Source organism: Silurus aristotelis, assembly GCF_946808225.1.
Source record: "Silurus aristotelis genome assembly, chromosome: 2".
In the NCBI taxonomy this organism is placed as follows: domain Eukaryota; kingdom Metazoa; phylum Chordata; class Actinopteri; order Siluriformes; family Siluridae; genus Silurus; species Silurus aristotelis.
In genome coordinates, this window is record NC_139575.1 from 19,705,526 (window position 1) to 19,723,665 (window position 18,140).

The window sequence follows — 18,140 nt, forward strand, 5'->3', positions numbered from 1 at the left end:
AATCTATCCAGAAGAGTGGAGGTTATTTTAACAGCAAAGGGAGATAAATGTCAAATAGGATCAAATCTTATCAGGTGTCCATTAACCTTTGTCCAAAGATTGTACTTGTACAAAAGTACAGTAATGAAATAAAAATTCTTTACCAGTCCGCCACTGTTGAAGGCAGAGGGTAACAGACATCTAAAAAAATGGCTGTTTGAACTTTGGAAGTATATACAAGGAGTACATAGTGTTGTTGCTAGTCCCAAATTTCATCGACTGCAGCGTATTCGCTGGTATTATTAGTTTATTTAATCATGCTTGGCACTCGGAAGCACCACAGCATTTAAAAAGTGTTGTGAATACTATATGCTACACCCAGCATGCTTATAAATAAAGCTGACTTTGTATACTTTAAGAGAGCAGTTAGTCATTTCTAGAGCAGGGACTTGAAATTGCAGCAGAAACAAAAAGACTCCTGCTTAACCCCTGACAGACTGACACACCCCACCGACTGACTCTGCCCCCTCTATTGACACCGCGTATGCCTTCTGAGCAGACTTTTAAAGAAAAGGAAAGGAAATCAGCCGCACTGTTTTGGCAGGAGGCGGATCGGTCGCGGCGTCCAACTCCTGGCTGAGAATTTCCCACTTCCGTCTAGGAAAACTATGCGTATGCCCTCCCAGTGTGAAATTCCTAGCTAGAGAGTCTAGACGGTGTTTTCGGCTCATTGAAATCAACATGGCTGCTCACAGCATCAACTAGAAACAAAGTAGCACGTCTGTTATTTTTATAATGTTCACTAGCATCCAATTAGCTGTTAGCTGGATAGAATTTTGTAAATAAAAAAATAAATAAGGATGTACATACAGGTGTCTGCTTTTTTCCCTTCCATTTCTGAGGCAACTTTACACATTTTTGAATTCCTTTGATCATTTTCAGTTTCCAGTTACTTGTCTGTCCTTTTCTCTCTCTGTCACTTCATCTGTCTGTGTCTGTCTCAGTCTATATTTGTCTTTCTCTCTGTTTGTGTATGTTCATCTGTCGCTTGTCTCTGTCTATTTGACTATCATTTTCTAATTGTTTGTCTGTCTGTCTCACTACTTCCATCTATATATGACATTATATAATACATAATTGCAGCCATGTTCACATGGGGGGGTTCACTCATAACACCAGTCTCTTGTTTACTTTCCTCCTGGCTGTTTTCTGTTTGAAACGGATGTGTTGCTATGGCTCCAGGGAGCTAGCCAATCAGAGGACAGGTTGCATTTCTCTGCTGGAGATTGCAGCGAAAAAATCAGCTTCCTGATTGCACTGCTGTCAATCATATGATTGGCAGAGGCGTGCAGAGGGTTACGGTCCTGATACAGGAGCCTGCCTCCCGAGAGCAAACCCGCACGCCGACATCGCTTTCCGTCTGCGTCTGGTTTCGTGTCAGCGTGTGTGGCTGGAGCTGTTACACCTGGAGCGAGTTCTATGATATTATAACCTGCAATGAAATGTAGTGTTCTGTACGCGTGTGCTTTGTCCTGGGGGTAACAACAGTTGGGCCTGTCTGTCATGGGCGAGTCACAAATTATAGCTTGTCACCTTTTCTGCACTCTGTGTGTGTGTGTGTGTGTGTGTGTGTGTGTGTGTGTGTGTGTGTGTGTGTGTGTGTGTGTGTGTGTGTGTGCAGGTGATTTTCTTCAGTGTTGAAATATGTCATATATATTACATTGTTTGATGTCAAAAGGCTACATATACATACATTTACACAAAGCATACAAGTGGCCTGTCATTTATCATAAAGATGTCATGGTCAGCTTGTCGTGTGTGTGTGTGTGTGTGTGTGTGTGTGAGAGAGAGAGAGAGAGAGAGAGAGGTAACAATTTCTTTTATTGGCTACTAAAGAGCTGATGGCCAGAATAAGTCACCCCTTACCCACTAATCAGGACTGTACAGCTCCTACTGCTCGGGGAGATGTAAGGTGCCAAAACACACATTCACTTGTTACCTCTTGTCCTTTAAAGGCCACACGGCATTCCTGTTTATTTGTAGTAGAAATGGACTGGCCCTGCATGTGGCTCGGCTATGGTATGTGTGTGAGAGGCTAGTGTTTCTGCTTTTGATTTTGTAATATTTTTATGTTGATTATTAAGCCAAAAGTAGTCTCGGGTCTATGCGTGATTTTTCCGTAAATTTGGTTTGAATGTTTCGTCTTGAACAAGCCTTTATTTCATTATTCATTTATATGCTTTTATAATGGATGATGATGAAAGCTTTTAACTTCGTAGGTATCGTTTTTAAGCTAAAATTTTTCTTTTTGACACGACAAAAATACAGTATTTTACTTGCACAGGGTTTCTACGAAATGAAAGGATATTCCTCGCTGCGGAAGTATGTGCTAAGTTCAGCGTTCTCCTCGACATACAGCGACGTCGGGTTGCAATTTTCGGACCCGCAATTATGGTCATAGCAGATGGGTTCAAGACGAGGTCGCGGACAACCCTGGCACGTCTCTTTAATAAGCTGCTGATTAAATACAAAGCCAGCGTAGAGGAAATGGAGAAGAATGTATTGCCGGTTTAATTCGAGGAAAAGTGAACAGGAACGGGTGACTGTTACAGAAAAGTACATGGCACATTACATTATATTACTTAATCCTTAGCACAGGCGTAAACTGGTTTCTTTAATAAGTTGAAATAGGTTTATGGCTCTTAATAATGGTATGAAATGTAGTGGGGTGCAGGCTGCTGTTTGAACGGCAAATGAACACGGCTTGAAATGATGGAGAAAATGATTTGGGTTTGTTACCCAAGGACATCATGATCTGCCTCACTAAACCAGTCACTGTGTGTGTAGCGTAAACGTTCCTTTAGTTCTGCAAAACAGAAGTGCTCTCTCTCTCTCTCTCTCTCTCTCTCTCTCTCTCTCTCTCTCTCTCTCTCTCTCTCTCTCTCTCTCTCTCTCTCTCTCTCTCTCTCTCTCTCTCTCTCTGACACACAGAATCTACAAAAGACAAAAATCTGCAATTCAATTAAGAGATTAATTTGTGTTTAAGATGCAAATGTACCCTTTCTAATAATGAGAATGCTAAGGAGTGAAAGAGGGCATATTTGGTGTGTTAGTGCACTTATTCATTATCTGAGTCTCGCTTTGTCAACACACACACACATACACACACACACAGGAAATGAAATTATTTGTCTGTAAAGGTCAGGAGGGAAGTTTTAAAATTGGTGCAGAAGAATCATGGAAATTCCTTCTTCCGCTTGATTTGACACCCCCCCCCCCCCGCAACACACACACACACACACACACACACACACACACACACACACACACACACACACACACACACACACACAGAGTGAGAAAGACTGACACACACTTACTTGCTTGTCTGTCTCCTGTTTGGTACCTCTGTCTCACCTCAACCTTTTTTTGAGCGATTCTAATGAAGAATACTAAATGGAAGTCTGTGAAGGTGTGCAGCAGGTTGCATACCTTTTTTCTCTTTATTCTTCAAATAGCGTTTCACACTTAAACACATTTGTCATGTACCACAAAAGAATAAATTGTACACTTTTTTTTTTTCCTCTCTTAATATTTCAGTTTTTATGAATCGAGCTTGCAGCAGTCTGTACTCAGTGTGTGTAATGAGCAGACTGGTTAGAGTTTGTGTGCTGCTGCAGCTTATTAAAAGCAGGAGCTGGAGTTTATATTGTTCATGTTTTCATTTTTGCTCTTTCAACCAGCCTGCATCAGCACACATACACACTGCTGAACCTGCTTCACAACAATCAGTGTTAGCAAACGGTCCCAGCAGCTGGCTCCATTTGTTCTCCCCGAACTTCAGAAAGGAGCGCAGCACTGGTTTAGATAATGCACATGCTGCACACTGCAAAATCGACCATTTACTGTTTTATGAGTTCGCAAATCGTATCGTACATTCCAACTTAGTGGGCACTTCAATTGTGCTGTAGTCATATGGTGTTAAAAAAGACCACTTTGGTGAACCTGTTGCGTGTGTTGCAGTGAAAATTGTATAGTTAAAATCTACTAGTGGCTTATGGGTGAGTGTCGTAGCAGGAAGTGTACTGGCTGCCAGTGAGCATGTCTCATCTCACGAGTATGACTGAGAAGTACAGTGTATGTTTGTTTACTTTCCATCTCTGAACAGATTCGATTGCGATCTGACGGGTTGCGCGAATCTTTTAACAATGCTATCAAACCGGATATCGGGCACAAAGCAACAACTAGAGAAAAGCATCGCCTGCCATCTTGTATGTTTTTTATATCGTGCATGTTGACTTAAGTCGCACGATTTAAAAATCTCTATTTTCTCAGTCCACCTTGGGAGAATGTTGTTTAAAAAAAAAAAAAAAAAAAAAAAAGGAAAATAAATAACGGTGTCTTGGTGTAGACCGAAGGCGAAGAGGGAAAGAGAAAAAGATGTGTTTTCAGATGTATTTGGGTTTATTTAGTTCTGGTTTTAGTAACGGGACACGAGAGGAGTTCCTGGTGCAATAAATGCATTAATCAAGCAGCTGCAAAGCCAGGTAATACATCAAGCCCGATGAAACATGATTAAACACTGGATTAGTCTCTGTCAGGAACATTGCAATGTTTTTTTGATTGCCTGAAGCCTAGCACTGCTCTTTCACCACACCACAGGAGATTAGAGAATCAGCACAACACACCCTGAGACTGAAGTCGAATGCTTTGTGGTGAGATAACCCTGGGAACAGTTTACTGATGAGCTTTTGCAACACTTCAGTTTTGTTTGTGTGTACATGTTTGGGTTTAGCAGCTGGCACCTGAGCTACCATTTATTAGCAGTTTAGTATTGTAACAAACTATATGTAGATAATGTAACCGTGGACTGACAAAAAAAAATAAAAATTCTGTCAGAAATGGAAAAAAGTGTAGAGATGTGTGTGTGTGTGTGTGCGCGTGCGCGTGTGCACACTTGGGTCATTTGCTCAAGTACACTAAAATAGACATAATGGACACAATTGACACTGATGCTGAATGGGTATGTGGATTAGCTTATTTTTATATTTTGTTAGTCTTCCCCCTCTTTATCTATCTCTCTCTTTATCTCACCCCCCCCCACCCTGCATTCTTATCCATCTTCATTCCCAGTAGTGTTCAATCACTCCCTCTTTCTTTATCTTTTAGCTCATGTTTCTTTTGCTCTTTTTTCCTCTCAAATTTTTTTTCTCAATCTTTTTTTCTCCCTCTTTCCCTTCCTCCCTCGCCACCCACCCCTTCTGCTAGCCAATAAAGAAAGACCCTTTCAGTTAGTAGGCCTTTGCACAGTAAACAGCCCCTGCATCCTTTTTCTCTCTGTCTGTCTCTCTCTCTCTCTTTTGCTTGTGCTCACTGTGTATGAAATGCTTTGCTGCACATGTATGTGTTTACCCACCGATCGTCCTCAGGAAACTCTGAGAAGAATGTGCTTTTTTTTGTGTCTCTGTGCTAGTGTGCGTAGAGACAGGCCACTCCTTTATTCGTCTTCTGTCCGTTCCTCCATTCCTTTTCTTTCGTTCAGGCCAACCCACTAAGCAGCAGCCTACAGTGAACGGCGTGGCAGTTACGGAAGTAAAGACCACAGCTCAGCGACTTCTGGCTAGCTGAGACTGATTGATTGGGGCTCAGCGGGACTGTTCAGGATGATTGAGGTTGTTTTTTTTTTTTTATTGGAGGCCCTGCACCAGCTCTGTGCTGTGTTTCAATGGGAGTGGAGAGGCAGAGGTGGAGAGGTGGTGGAGATGAACCGCAAAATGCAAATGATGCATGAATATGTGTGTTTTTTGTTTTTAATACTGTCACCACACCATGCAGAAAATGCAAATCTCTTATCAGAGGATAATCTGGACAGTGGTACAGGTGTCTAGATGAAGTCATTTTGTGTGTGTGTGTATGTGTGTGTGTGAGTGTGTGTGTGAGAGAGAGAGAGAGAGTTCTATAGATTGACCAAATTGACAGGAGAGGCAGTAGAGCAGTGATAACAGAGTAAATGCTCGGGTCACCCCTAAGATTGATTTTTAGAAGGTGTCTGTATCTCTCTTACTCAGTCTCAAGCTCTGTGTGCCTCTCTTCTCTTTGTCCATCTCTGTCTTTCTCTCTCACTGTAATGTTGAATTCATTTTTTTCTTAAATTCACAGATTTTAGATATGTCTGTCACTCTCTCTTTTTTTTCCCCAAACACGCTCAATTTGGCTTCTCGAACAAAAATTCAAAATTTTCTCTCTCTCTTTCTGCCTCTCTGCCACATACACAAACACATGGTATGAGTTTACTGTAATGAAAGTCGTGTGTGTGTGGGGTGGGGTGGGCTGCGGTTTGCAGATCCGCATCCTAGCGGCAGAGTTCACATCACATTCCTCATTTGTTTCCTACTCTGTGACGTTCGTGTCCTCGCTCCCCTCGGGGCCCTGTGTCTCTTCTGCACCGCGCGTCCATAAAGAGCAGCTTCTAGAGCACAGACGAAAGCTGCTTTGTTTTCACGAGCAATGAATGAAAGCCTTGAGCTTGATGCACATGATATCTGGGTGAGATAATGATATTACATAGATTTAGAAGAGCTGGGATGAATAGTGCACTCCTTATGCTCCAGCTTTTCTGTCTGTAAGAAAGAAAGAAAGAAAGAAATGCCAAGCAGCATTGCATAGGCATGCTCATCTAACATGAATCCATACAAAGACAATGACAAAGCAATTTGAGAGACAATAAATGGTCTGTTGCTGCGTGCTGTTTATGCATACATGTACACATGCGTGGGTGGGCACGTGTATACAGCGGTTTTTTGGGGCACACACAAGTATGCGTGTCGTAATTGCGCACAAGTTTTCAAATGTAGCATAATTTAGTCGAACCAGTCATGCGCTCATTGTCTCGTTGTGCATTTTTCTACATATTCGAGGCAGGAAATGTTTCTCTGGAGTGAGTGTGGAGGCTCTCTACAGAGGGCAAAGGGAGGGGAGATAAAAGGGAGGCGCACCTGTTTGTTTCCTAATTACCTCCCAATCCACCTCCCCTTTTCACCGCCTCGGTCTCTTCCCATGGACCCCATGTACTCGGTGCACACACTTAAAAAACCATTACATCGCTGCTTGTGCGATATGTACTGTAGTGGCACAAGTTTATTACCTGGTAGTTCTGCTGTGCTGCAGAGTCTCCTGTTTCAGTTGGCCAAAAAAGTAACAGGGTGACAAAGACTGTATTTCTTATGCTGCTGTAACATCATTTTTCTCACAGGATCAATAAACAATGAAATTGAAAGCCAATTTGACAAATTCCATAAAAAAAAAAAAACACTGAATATGAAATAAAATATGTACAACTCACGACCGATAGCTATGGTAATATAATAGCTAGCTTTAATGACTAATTTGATATGATGGGTAGCATTAGTAGCTAATCCAATGTAATAGCTAGAGCAGTTTTATGGCTAGTAAAATATAGCAGCCAGCTCATTATAATCGTCGGCTCGATATAATCGCTAGAATGGCTAGTACAATGTAATGGCTAATACAATGTAATGGCTAGTACAATACAGCAGCCAACTTGGTATAATAGCTGGTGGTGATGACTAATGTAGTATAATATAATAGCATACAGTAACTAGTTAAGTAATCTAGCGGAAGTAACAAATCATCCATTTCTAACAAGGTTCCGAATGTAGCGTGTTGCATTAGCTTAATTACATTTCTGTGAAAGAAAATGTACTGCTTGCACATGGCACTTTTCTCTGAATGGCTCAAGAATAAGAAAAGTCATTTCAAATCTTCTCTCACATCCACTCAGTAACTGCACTATACATCAGGTTTAATAGGTTCAATTTAGCATCCAGTCAAGTTCTTCAATGTATAACGAAAATCTAGCTGGAATCATGCCAGTGTGTCATTAAAGTCTTTTAGCTATAGCTACATTCCTTTGCCACCAGACTGCAGTGTGGAACATGAGGATGAGGGCTATTTAGGAAAGTGTTTTTCAGTATAACAGAGAAAGTGACATCTCCTTTTTTTCCTTCCTTAGAAGGAACGTGCTGAAGGAGTTTCAACATTAGCTCCAAATGGAAATAATTCCAAGTTTGACTAGCACTGATTTTAGTAGCTAGCATAGTTCTGTAGGTAGCAGATCAAATTCTAGCTATTGGTACATGGATTGTTTTCAGGGGAAAAATAATATTGTTGCTTTAAAACTGCTTTAGATAAGTAGTAGATACTTTTCATGTGAATGAAACCATGACTGCATTTTTTTTTGGTCAGTTGAAATAAGATTTGGCTTCTGCCTTCAGTCGAGTTAGATTTTGACACGTTATTTATATTTTTCACTTGAGAATCATTTTTCAGGGAGTAGTCCACCCCCATGACGACTTTGACAAAAGCAAGCAAAAGAAATTTTGGCCCAGTGCCTCAGCATAGCTGCAAGTTCCTTTTTTTCTAATGTTTGTCTCGAGCATCTGTGTTACCAACTTTTCGCCCCCGTCCCCCGCTGTTCACCTGCCTATTGTTTGATATTAAACACACCTCACATCCTCAGAGACTGATCAAAATGCCTGTACTGCTCTAGTGACCGCTGCAGAATGTATTGTTCGACTTATGTATGCGCGCGTTGTAAGACATGCCGCGTGTCACGGTGTAATCCAGTTTACGGCCACAAACACAAGTGCTGCTACACAAGTGTGTGTGTGAAGGGTTGATGATGTGGAGTCGCACGGAATAAAAGCTCAGTGCATCTGTTTGAGGGTATTTAGGGCAGCTGTCTTCTCAGCCTAGACTTGCTCTCCCTCTCTCTCACTCACACACACACACACACACACACACACACTCGTGCACAGAGTGCTCATGCTGGAAGCCATGCAGCAGTTGTGCCCTGGTGAATTCTCTGTGTGTGACGGATGAGGACGGCATTCGGGGCGCTTTCAGCATATTGGGTGTGTTTGTTGCACGGCGTATTGCCCTACACTCGTTTAGTGTAATTGCAGGCGTGGTGAGCTGTGTAATGACCGTCTCATTGCTGACCAGCTCCTTTCTGCACTTTTTTTTACTTCTGTATACTTCTGTTGAGTCGAGATGTTGCGAATCTTATCAGGCTGCTGAAATACTGCTGAGGTTCAGGTTCTTGTTAACTGTGTGTGGGTGTGTGTGTGCATACATAGGGTGTTTATATCTGTTTGTCTATAGGGTTTATACTATTTTGAAATGGAATGCATATGTGGAAATTAACAATTGTGTGTATGCATGAAAAATATGTTGGTTATCTATAGAGCTGTGTGTAAGTAAAGCATTTGTTGTTTGTGTGTGTGTGTGTGTGTGTGTGTGTGTGTGTGTGTGTGTGTGTGTGTGTGTGTGTGTGTGTGTGTGTTTGAGCAGTATTCCCTTGCTCTCCCGCTCTCCCTCTCTCTCTCTCTCCAGCGCCGCTCTCTCTGAAGCGAGTGCTGTAATTGATATGCCACAAGCAATAAATCAGCAGCCGGCCGTGCCACCACACCCCATTATCTAAGGAGACAGGTTTAGCGGCCTGTCCAGGGGCTCCGTCTGGGTATATGAGGAGTTTTTCTGTGTGCTCGCGCGCGCGTGTGCGCGTACTGAGAGGGGTGTTTCAAGTGCCTGTGAGAGTACCTGGATGGGGATCCAGGGTGACATCCTTAGGGTCAAACAAATGGAGAAGGGAAAGAAGGCGAAATAAAATCATTCCCTGCCAAATTTCCTTTCTCAGTCCTTCCGTCCCGCAATTTCTGCTCTTGCCATCTATTATCTTTCTTCTTTTCATCAGCCACCTTCCCCCTCGCGCATGCACTGTGTGCACGTGTGCGCGTTTTTTGTATTAAAATTCATTCGTGTTTTTTGACTCTCATTCTAGACTTGCAAATAAAATAAACTTGTGTTTAAAAAAAAAAAAAAAAAAAAGGAGGAAGGAAGGAAATTGAAAATTTGGAGAGTCAGATGAAGCAAGAATGCTTTTATGGAAATTGGAGAAGACGATTGTCCATTTTCCCAGGTGTCAGTCATTCTCCAGGCACTGTAGCCTAGCCCAGGTTTGATAACTACCCTGAATCCGTTTCTCTCTGCACACCATTGTGCACTAACTCTGCTCGCTATAAATGCTTGTGTGTGTTGGGCTGAAGCGCTGATAGCATTTCGCCCATTACTGTGCCAGATAACAACGTGAGTGCGCAGATGCAATTTGTTGTGAAATTTACGGTCGGCTACATCAAGACTGATCCTCTCAAATGAAGAGAAATGAGTGTTGAGACAATCTCCTACAGGTTTTTGCCTCTCCCTATTTTCTCGTTCTCTCATTCGTGCTTATACACACATCCGCACAGTCACGTTCAGTGCACAAATGGCATGCCTAAATGAGCTTTGCTGTCTCTGTGCTCTACTGTTGTTTTTAAATTGACATCTGTTCTCAGTGCCTGATGTGATTTGTACAGTTGAGAGCAAAATTAGTGTTATTTTTTGTTTTCTTTTCCCCTCCTTTTCCTGGCAAGCCTGTGGGTTCATTGTGGTTTTGCTTCCTTCTGTCAAGAATGTATTTACCGATCTTAAATCGATTTGGATAACATGTTGTGCAGTGAGACATTAGAAAGTGCTTAAACGGGTTATTTTCGTGTATCGGAAAAGAAAGATTAAACAATGGCTCTTGCTTATTAAGGAGTTTTCAGAGAAGATTTGGTAGACTGGTTCAAGCTGACTGGAAGGGTGTTTTTTTTTTTTTTTTAATAATTTATTTATTTATATTTATACTCTTTACTACAGTGGTGAGCTGAAAAGCATCTCAGAAGGCACGTCGAATACTTGTGGATTGACTACAAAGCCAGAAATGTTTAAACTAAATGAGAAGAATGTTGAGACTACAGTGGACACAGGTTCACTATATCAGGACTGTCGAAGGACATATTACAAAAACAGCCTTCTTCCACCTTAGAAATATTGCTACACTTAGTAATACGTTGTCTATATCTGATGCAGAGACGCTTGTCCATACATTCATGAACTCCAGACTGCACTATTGTAATGTATCTTTATAGCTAGTCCTACACATAACACATCACATCATAATCTTGTGCTCCAGTACATCTGATCGCATGCACATTATCAACTTGTGCTTGTTAATATCATGAACAGCAGCTACGCTAATTCCTCTCCACTGAGGTATCCCGAAGTTGCGCCAGCTCCAGTCAAGTCCCACCTCATGAAGATAAAGATTCTCTTTGTGTGTTTAAAGGTTTTGGCATTGAGAAGCTGGTGTTGGATCTGTGATGATCTCAAATGTTGAGCCATTTTATGAGTTGCTCAGTAGCTCCTGGTTTCATAAAGTCAAATGACAATAAGACTGTAGAAATAACGTTACTCATAATCTTGCATTCCAGTGCTCATGTTAGTTCTTACTCTACAGTGTTCTGTATTGTTTAAAGACTATAATCACACTCTTGATGTCACCCAAATGAGGATGGGTTCTTTTAAATCTGGTTCCTCTCAAGGTTTCTTCCTCATAACATCTAAGGGAGTTTTTCCTTGTCACAGTCACCATGGCTGCTCATCAGGGATAAATACACACCGTTCACCTTAATTCTTAAATTCTAGAAAGCTGCTTTGTGACAGTGTCCATTGTGAAAAGCGCTACAGAAATAAACTTGACTTGACTTAAAGATTGGGAAAATAGCAGGCGGTGCTAAAGGGTGGACTTTTGAGTTAAGTGGCTGTCAAATTTGACATTCAGCAAGACTACAAGCAAGACTACATGGGCGGAGACACTGCAAAACAGTCAGCATCTTTTTCGATTTTCTTTTATAATTGTGTGGAGACGCCACTCTATCAGCGTTTTCTCCATCTTGGATTTTCTTGAAGTTATGCCGGGGCAATCGGTTACATGATATAGGTTTGCTGGTCAGATTTTATCTTTTATCAAATAAAATATTTTTTTTAATTTTTCATATTTTTGCATTTTCCAGTATTCTTATGCATGTGAATAGAAGTCAGCCCCCTTACATTCCATCCCATGACCACCCCTTTCAATAAACCCATACTGCTAATCTGAACCAGTCTGGCCTTTCTCCTTTGTCCTTTCAGCGTGGTGCATCCATCTGCAGAACTGCTGCTTCATCGACGGTTTTTGTGTTTTGCCCCACTGTGTAACAACTTTATTAGATTTTTTTTAATAATCACACATGCCCATTTGGCAGAAACATCAGTAACATGGTCAATGCCAGTGAGATTTTATTTTCGATGTGAACTGAAACTTTGTGACTATAGATGACTTTCTGCATTGTGCTGATTTAGATGACTGCAGGACTGATCAGAGATGTTGAATATAATAATGAATTGGCCTCTGTGTATATATAACATTTAAATAACTTTCTTTGATATGATGGTATATCAAGTAGTTTTTATTCACATAAATCACATATTCCTTGCCACACGGTAATGGAACACACTCGCATGTTGCCCTTTGTGGCTTTTTTCCTGCTGGCTGCCGTGCCTCATTATGAGCTTGTATCTTCCTCTAATACACTATTGTATTGCATTCTAATGGCCTGGTGTTTTCTGTGCATTTTCACCAAGAGAAAAGCAATCACTCGCTTTCTCTTCCTTTCTTCTCTTTTTTTTTTGCCGGAGCTGTGTGGAGTGACGCCACTTCCCCTCCTCTCGTCCTTGGGGATGATAGACAGATAAGAAGGCCCTCAATCAACCGCTGAAGGAAAAGAGGCCGCAGAGATAAGAAACAGGCAAAGAAAAGAAGTGCGAGAAAGAAAAACATTCCTAACTTCTCTTGGCTTTCTTTCTCCTGGTCAGATACGTCTTATCTCTTCAGCTTCTCTTGGCCCAAACCCCTGTACTCCAGTTTGAATTTTGGATGTTTTTTTCCCCCTTGCATTCATTCTAGAGCAGCCATCAAATCATTGTATTTTCATAACGGTAGTATCTGGAGCTTCAATGATAGATCACTCTGCCACCCACATCTTAAAACAATCCCTGTGTTCCCGTGATATTGAATCTTGATCGCCTGCTGGACTGTTTCTCAGTAAAAAAGATTAAATACACTCTGGAAAATGTCCAGTTTTTTTTTTTTTGCTCAGAGATCTAATGAGACTGCATTGACCCTCTCACCCTGAAAAGTCTCGCCTCACTAGCATGGATATTGAATATGATGGAGGATATGAGGCATGACATTTAGCTACACGTGAAAATACAGACTGAATCTAATGGATCATTTATACACTTTGACATGCAAAATGATTAGTCTCTGTGGCTTAGATGAATCAAACCAATTTTCAACTAAAATGGTTTAAAAATAATGTCAAGTGGAGTGTTCTTCTGTAGCGAAGCCCCTCTTTTGAGCTCTGTGATTTTGCTAATAATGTTTCACAAGTGAACAAATCATACAATTTATCGTTAGCCCAGCAGACAGGAAAACCTGTAGAGAAATGAATTGGTTTCCGAAAGTTTCCTTTTTTGACACGTTTTTAACATTGCACATGGTGTTTGCATCTTCAGCGGTAAGTCGGAAAGTTGTTTCCAAAAAAGAAAAATCCTCTATTGTAAACCAGCAGCATGAATTTTGTACGAGCAGAGCAGGTTGTGGGTACAATATCGAGATCCAGCACACCTCTGTGTCGTACATGCAATGAAAAAACACTATACCATGCAGTTCTACAAAAATACAAACGCCTCTTTCGGGGTCATTTGTTAAGCCGAAAACCTTACTGTCTTGAAGACCATCCATAAATGCTGAAAAAATGTGTACTAAAAAAAAAATGGAATCAGCTCAACATGAAAATGTTGTTACTATAGAAACAATGAATCATTAATACAGTGGAACCTCGGAGCTCGCGAGGGTTAGGGATCAAGACCGGTTGCGAGTTCCGAATTTTCGCGACCTTTTGATACGCCCCTTCCAACCCAGTAAAAACCCAAAGAACACTATACGAAATCGATTTAAATAAGTAAATAACACCATTTCACTCCATAACACTTAATTATTAGACAATTTTAATGAGATAAACCTCGATTAGAAATGTTAAAACTAGCTTTTTGAGCAGCTCGCGAGTGCTCATGAGCCGATCTGAATGAGAGTCGCCGGCCGGAATGAAAGTCGCGAGCATGCGAGGCCGCGAGCGCTGAGGCCGCGAGCGCCGAGGTTCCACTGTATTAACTTTTTGTTCCCATTCCAGTTGGAAATATTGCCTGATCTGAGAATATACCGCTCGTCTTATAATGGTGGCAAAAGGTGAATTGGTTGCTACAGATTGCAATGCTGGATGTATTTGGGACCCTGATTATAGTATTAATCGTCTGAATAGTCAGATCATTGTGTCTAAGGGATGATTATCACAATCATTGTTATTGACCAATGGAAGATGATATGAAGGAGTTCTGAAGAAGTTTTGAAGTAAGCTTCCATATCTTTGAAAAGGGTTTATTTCCTGATACAGCAAAACGTGTGTGTGTGTGTGTGTGTGAGTGTGTGTGTGTGTGTAAGACAGGCAGAAAGCGAGAATACTTAATCTGCAAAAAGCTCCTCTCAGACACATTGTGATAATGGATGTGTTATGAATTCATTGAAGAGAGCACCATAGTGCGTCTGCCGTGGTATCCGATGATGAGTTTATGTACAGTGCGTCTCCTAATCCATCTTGAACGTGCTCACCATCCGTCTTAGTAATTAAATGTTGTCAAGGTTTCGCCCCCTCGGACCACATTTGTTTGAACCATTTATTTAGCACGGATGATGTCGTTGCTTCTCTCTGCTCCTTGCCCTTCTCGTGTGATGAATAATCAATAGGAAATGTTCCATTTATACTCATGTTCTGTTTTTTTTTTTTTTCCCTCCCCTGTCTTCTCTTTCAGGTTTCGTGGATGGAGAATTGTTACATGTGATGCACTAAATGACCGTTTGGAGAAGAGGAGGAAAAACAGCATTGGATCAATAAGAGCTGCGCACTTTGGATATATTTATATTTATTAAACGTGAAGCGGTAGTCTATTGGAGACTGACACAGAGTCCAATCAAGCCCCGTGTGGAATAGAGGTGAAATGTGGTCTCAGCCAGGGGCACATTGTGCCCTCATTATGCTGCTTACCCTCTCCTTTGTGTGTTTACCTAGTGGAAAAGCCACAGAGCCCTTCCAAACTTTCTCCCCATCAGAATGGGGCTTGACGCACTTAGCCATTCATAATGCCACTGGTGAGGTATATGTCGGTGCTGTTAACTGGATCTACAAGCTTTCGAGCAACCTGACCATGCTGCGGAATCACATGACTGGCCCAGTAGTGGACAACGAGAAGTGCTACCCTCCTCCAAGTGTTCAGTCCTGCCCCCATGAGCTGGCTCAAATCAACAATGTCAACAAACTGCTGCTGGTGGATTATGGTCAGAATCGACTCATCGCTTGTGGAAGTGCTTCTCAAGGCATTTGCCAGTTCTTGCGCCTGGACGACCTTTTCAAACTGGGTGAACCTCACCATCGCAAGGAGCACTATCTCTCCAGTGTGGCCGAGTCAGGGACCATGTCCGGGGTCATCATCTCTGAAGGTACTCTCAGCAAGCTCTTCATCGGCACTCCCATCGACGGCAAATCCGAATACTTCCCGACCCTCTCGAGCCGCAAGCTAATGGCCAACGAAGAGAACGCGGACATGTTCAGCTTTGTCTACCAGGATGAGTTTGTCTCCTCGCAGCTCAAGATCCCTTCAGACACACTGTCCAAGTTCCCGGCGTTTGACATCTACTACATCTACGGCTTCAGCAGCGAGCAGTTTGTGTACTACCTTACTCTGCAGCTGGACACCCAACTGACCTCACCAGATGCCAGCGGGGAGCAGTTCTTCACTTCCAAAATCGTCCGGCTTTGTGTTGACGACCCAAAGTTTTACTCCTATGTCGAGTTCCCGATCGGTTGTACCAAGGATGGGGTGGAATATCGCCTGATCCAGGACGCCTACCTGACCAAGCCAGGCAGACAGTTGGCTAACTCACTGGGGGTGTCTGAGAATGAGGACATCCTGTTCACGGTCTTTTCTCAGGGCCAGAAAAACCGGGCCAAGCCCCCGAAAGAGTCGGCATTGTGCCTCTTCACACTGCGACGCATTAAAGAAAAGATCAAAGAGCGGATCCAGTCCTGCTACAGAGGAGAAGGCAAATTGTCTCTGCCTTGGCTACTGAACAAGGAACTCGCATGCATCAACTCGGTAAGTCCACACTACGATGGGAAGATAAAAAAAACAAAACACTGCAGGGGTATTACCATTGATTTGCATACAGAGATAAATAGATGCGTGGGTAGTCACTCTCCAAGGAACTGTCCTACATTAACATCCTGACATGAGCTCAGTATGCAGCTGTTCCGTAGACGGATCTATTTCTGACGCGTGCTGTTTTGACTGGATATAGCCTACTTAAAAAAAGAAATCTCGGTATAGTTAACAGCATGACTCAGGCCTGCATTGTTGATAATTAGGAGTCATGGTTTTAAGTTAGTTTTATTAACTGCTTACAATGACTGTGTTGGGGCCTCATTATGCCGAGCTCGTAACAGTTTATTTTTAGTTCTTCCCCGAACAACCGGAAGATTCCACGCTTTTCTTACGATTGCAAGAAGAGCAATTTCTTTTCCCTTTGTTGTTTACACCTGTTGAATTCTACAGGTCGTGCAGTGATTTTTGAAGAGCACTCGAGCTCGAATTGGGTGCCCTAGAGCGCCAATCACACAGGTGCATCGTACATAATAAGGTAATATTCGTCCTATAGATGAAATCAGTTGAAGCGGAAAAAGAAAGGCTGAAGGATTTCATAGAGCGCCTTAATGAAGGTCTTTTATTTACTGTGGCAGGCACTCACACGGCGTAATGGACAAAACATCAATGTTCTCACATTAACACTCAAGTTGAAGAACTTGTAGCAGTGACTTTTAAATGTTTTACATAATTTACTTGGATATTACCACAGTAGTTCCCTGGTGGTCTAGTGGTTAGGATTCGTCGCTCTCACCGCTGCGGCCCGGGTTCGATCCCCGGTCAGGGAACCGACCCCAACCACTTTCAGTGCCGGTCCCAAGCCCGGATAAATGGGGAGGGTTGCGTTAGGAAGGGCATCCAGCGTAAAAAACAGGTGCCAAATCAAACGTGCGGAAGATCCTCTGTGGTGACCCCTAACGGGAGAAGCCGAAAGAAAGTTTACTTGTATATTACCACAGTGATCTTGAAATCTCCATTCTGATTGGTTGAAAAGGTGTTTAGCTTTCTGTAAGGAGTATTTAAATCAAGTTATTTTAACATTTTTTATACATATGTAAATCTGGGACAAAAAAGGATTGAAATGTACCACAGTGCCGTATAAGGAAATTTTGTGGACCTTCTACAAGACCACGTTTTCTTAAGCAAGGAATCTCCAGTGTCAGGACAGAACACTTAGTTTTCTCGGTAACACACCAGTGGTGTAGTTTGTTATTTAACCAATCAGTTAATTAATCATTCGAGTTGCAAGTAATAAAGAACTGTGGAAGTAACAAGTGTTAATTTTCTATGTAAAGAGAACATGAAAAATATGTTTGGCGGTGCTAACCATAGATAAAATTTGTTTTATTCTTTATTATTGAAAAACATGGTGTTGCTGCGGTGATAGAGAAATAAAACAATCACCAAGATGGTGTGAACAGCTTTCCACTTTACATCCGAACACTGTTTCTTTTATTTTTCTGTACTAGTACATTCGAGCAAAGTGTCTGGGGCCATGCATTTCAAATGGTTTTATTCCATAAACAGTTTTCACGCCTCATAAACACCGTGCATGCGTCACCAGTGAAAGACTTTTGTGTACCGCGCTGCTATTTTGTAGTGCCATTAATTTTGAAGAGATTTTGCAGTTAAGACCGCTCGTAGGATAAACCCGGGGCTGTAGGATTTTGCTAGCGCATCTTGTCTTTCTCTCGGCTTTCATTATTCAGTCAGACACGAAACATCATTAGTTCAACTGACTAGATTTCTCAAGTCACTCTTTCTCTTTTGCTCCCTTGCTCACTCACTTAATTCATTTAGAGGATCTTGATCTCGTCTTCTCTGCCATCAGAGTCCTCAGGGACCAGGCTCGGTTGTCGTCTTCTCTTTCATTCACCCTCTTAATCTCTTTTTCTCCATGCTCACTCATTCCACCCCCCCAA

The 18,140-nt window shown here is 41.9% G+C and overlaps 1 protein-coding gene across 6 annotated transcripts in view; it reads left to right on the forward strand.

Moving 5' to 3' along the window:
- Nucleotides 1–18,140, forward strand: part of plxna1b (plexin A1b) — a 191,154-nt gene that overhangs the window by 15,694 nt on the left and 157,320 nt on the right. For 5 of the 6 annotated variants that reach the window (XR_014531279.1, XR_014531280.1, XM_083527835.1 and 2 more), the window contains exon 2: nt 14,833–16,173. Coding sequence is in view for 4 of the 6 variants with exons in the window: in XM_083527835.1 (XP_083383961.1) it covers nt 15,019–16,173 (1,155 nt within the window). In the remaining 2 variants the exon portion in view is untranslated. Of the gene's footprint in view, nt 1–5,526; nt 5,652–14,832; nt 16,174–18,140 lie in introns of those variants that run through there. The other variant, XM_083527837.1, reaches the window with a different exon arrangement.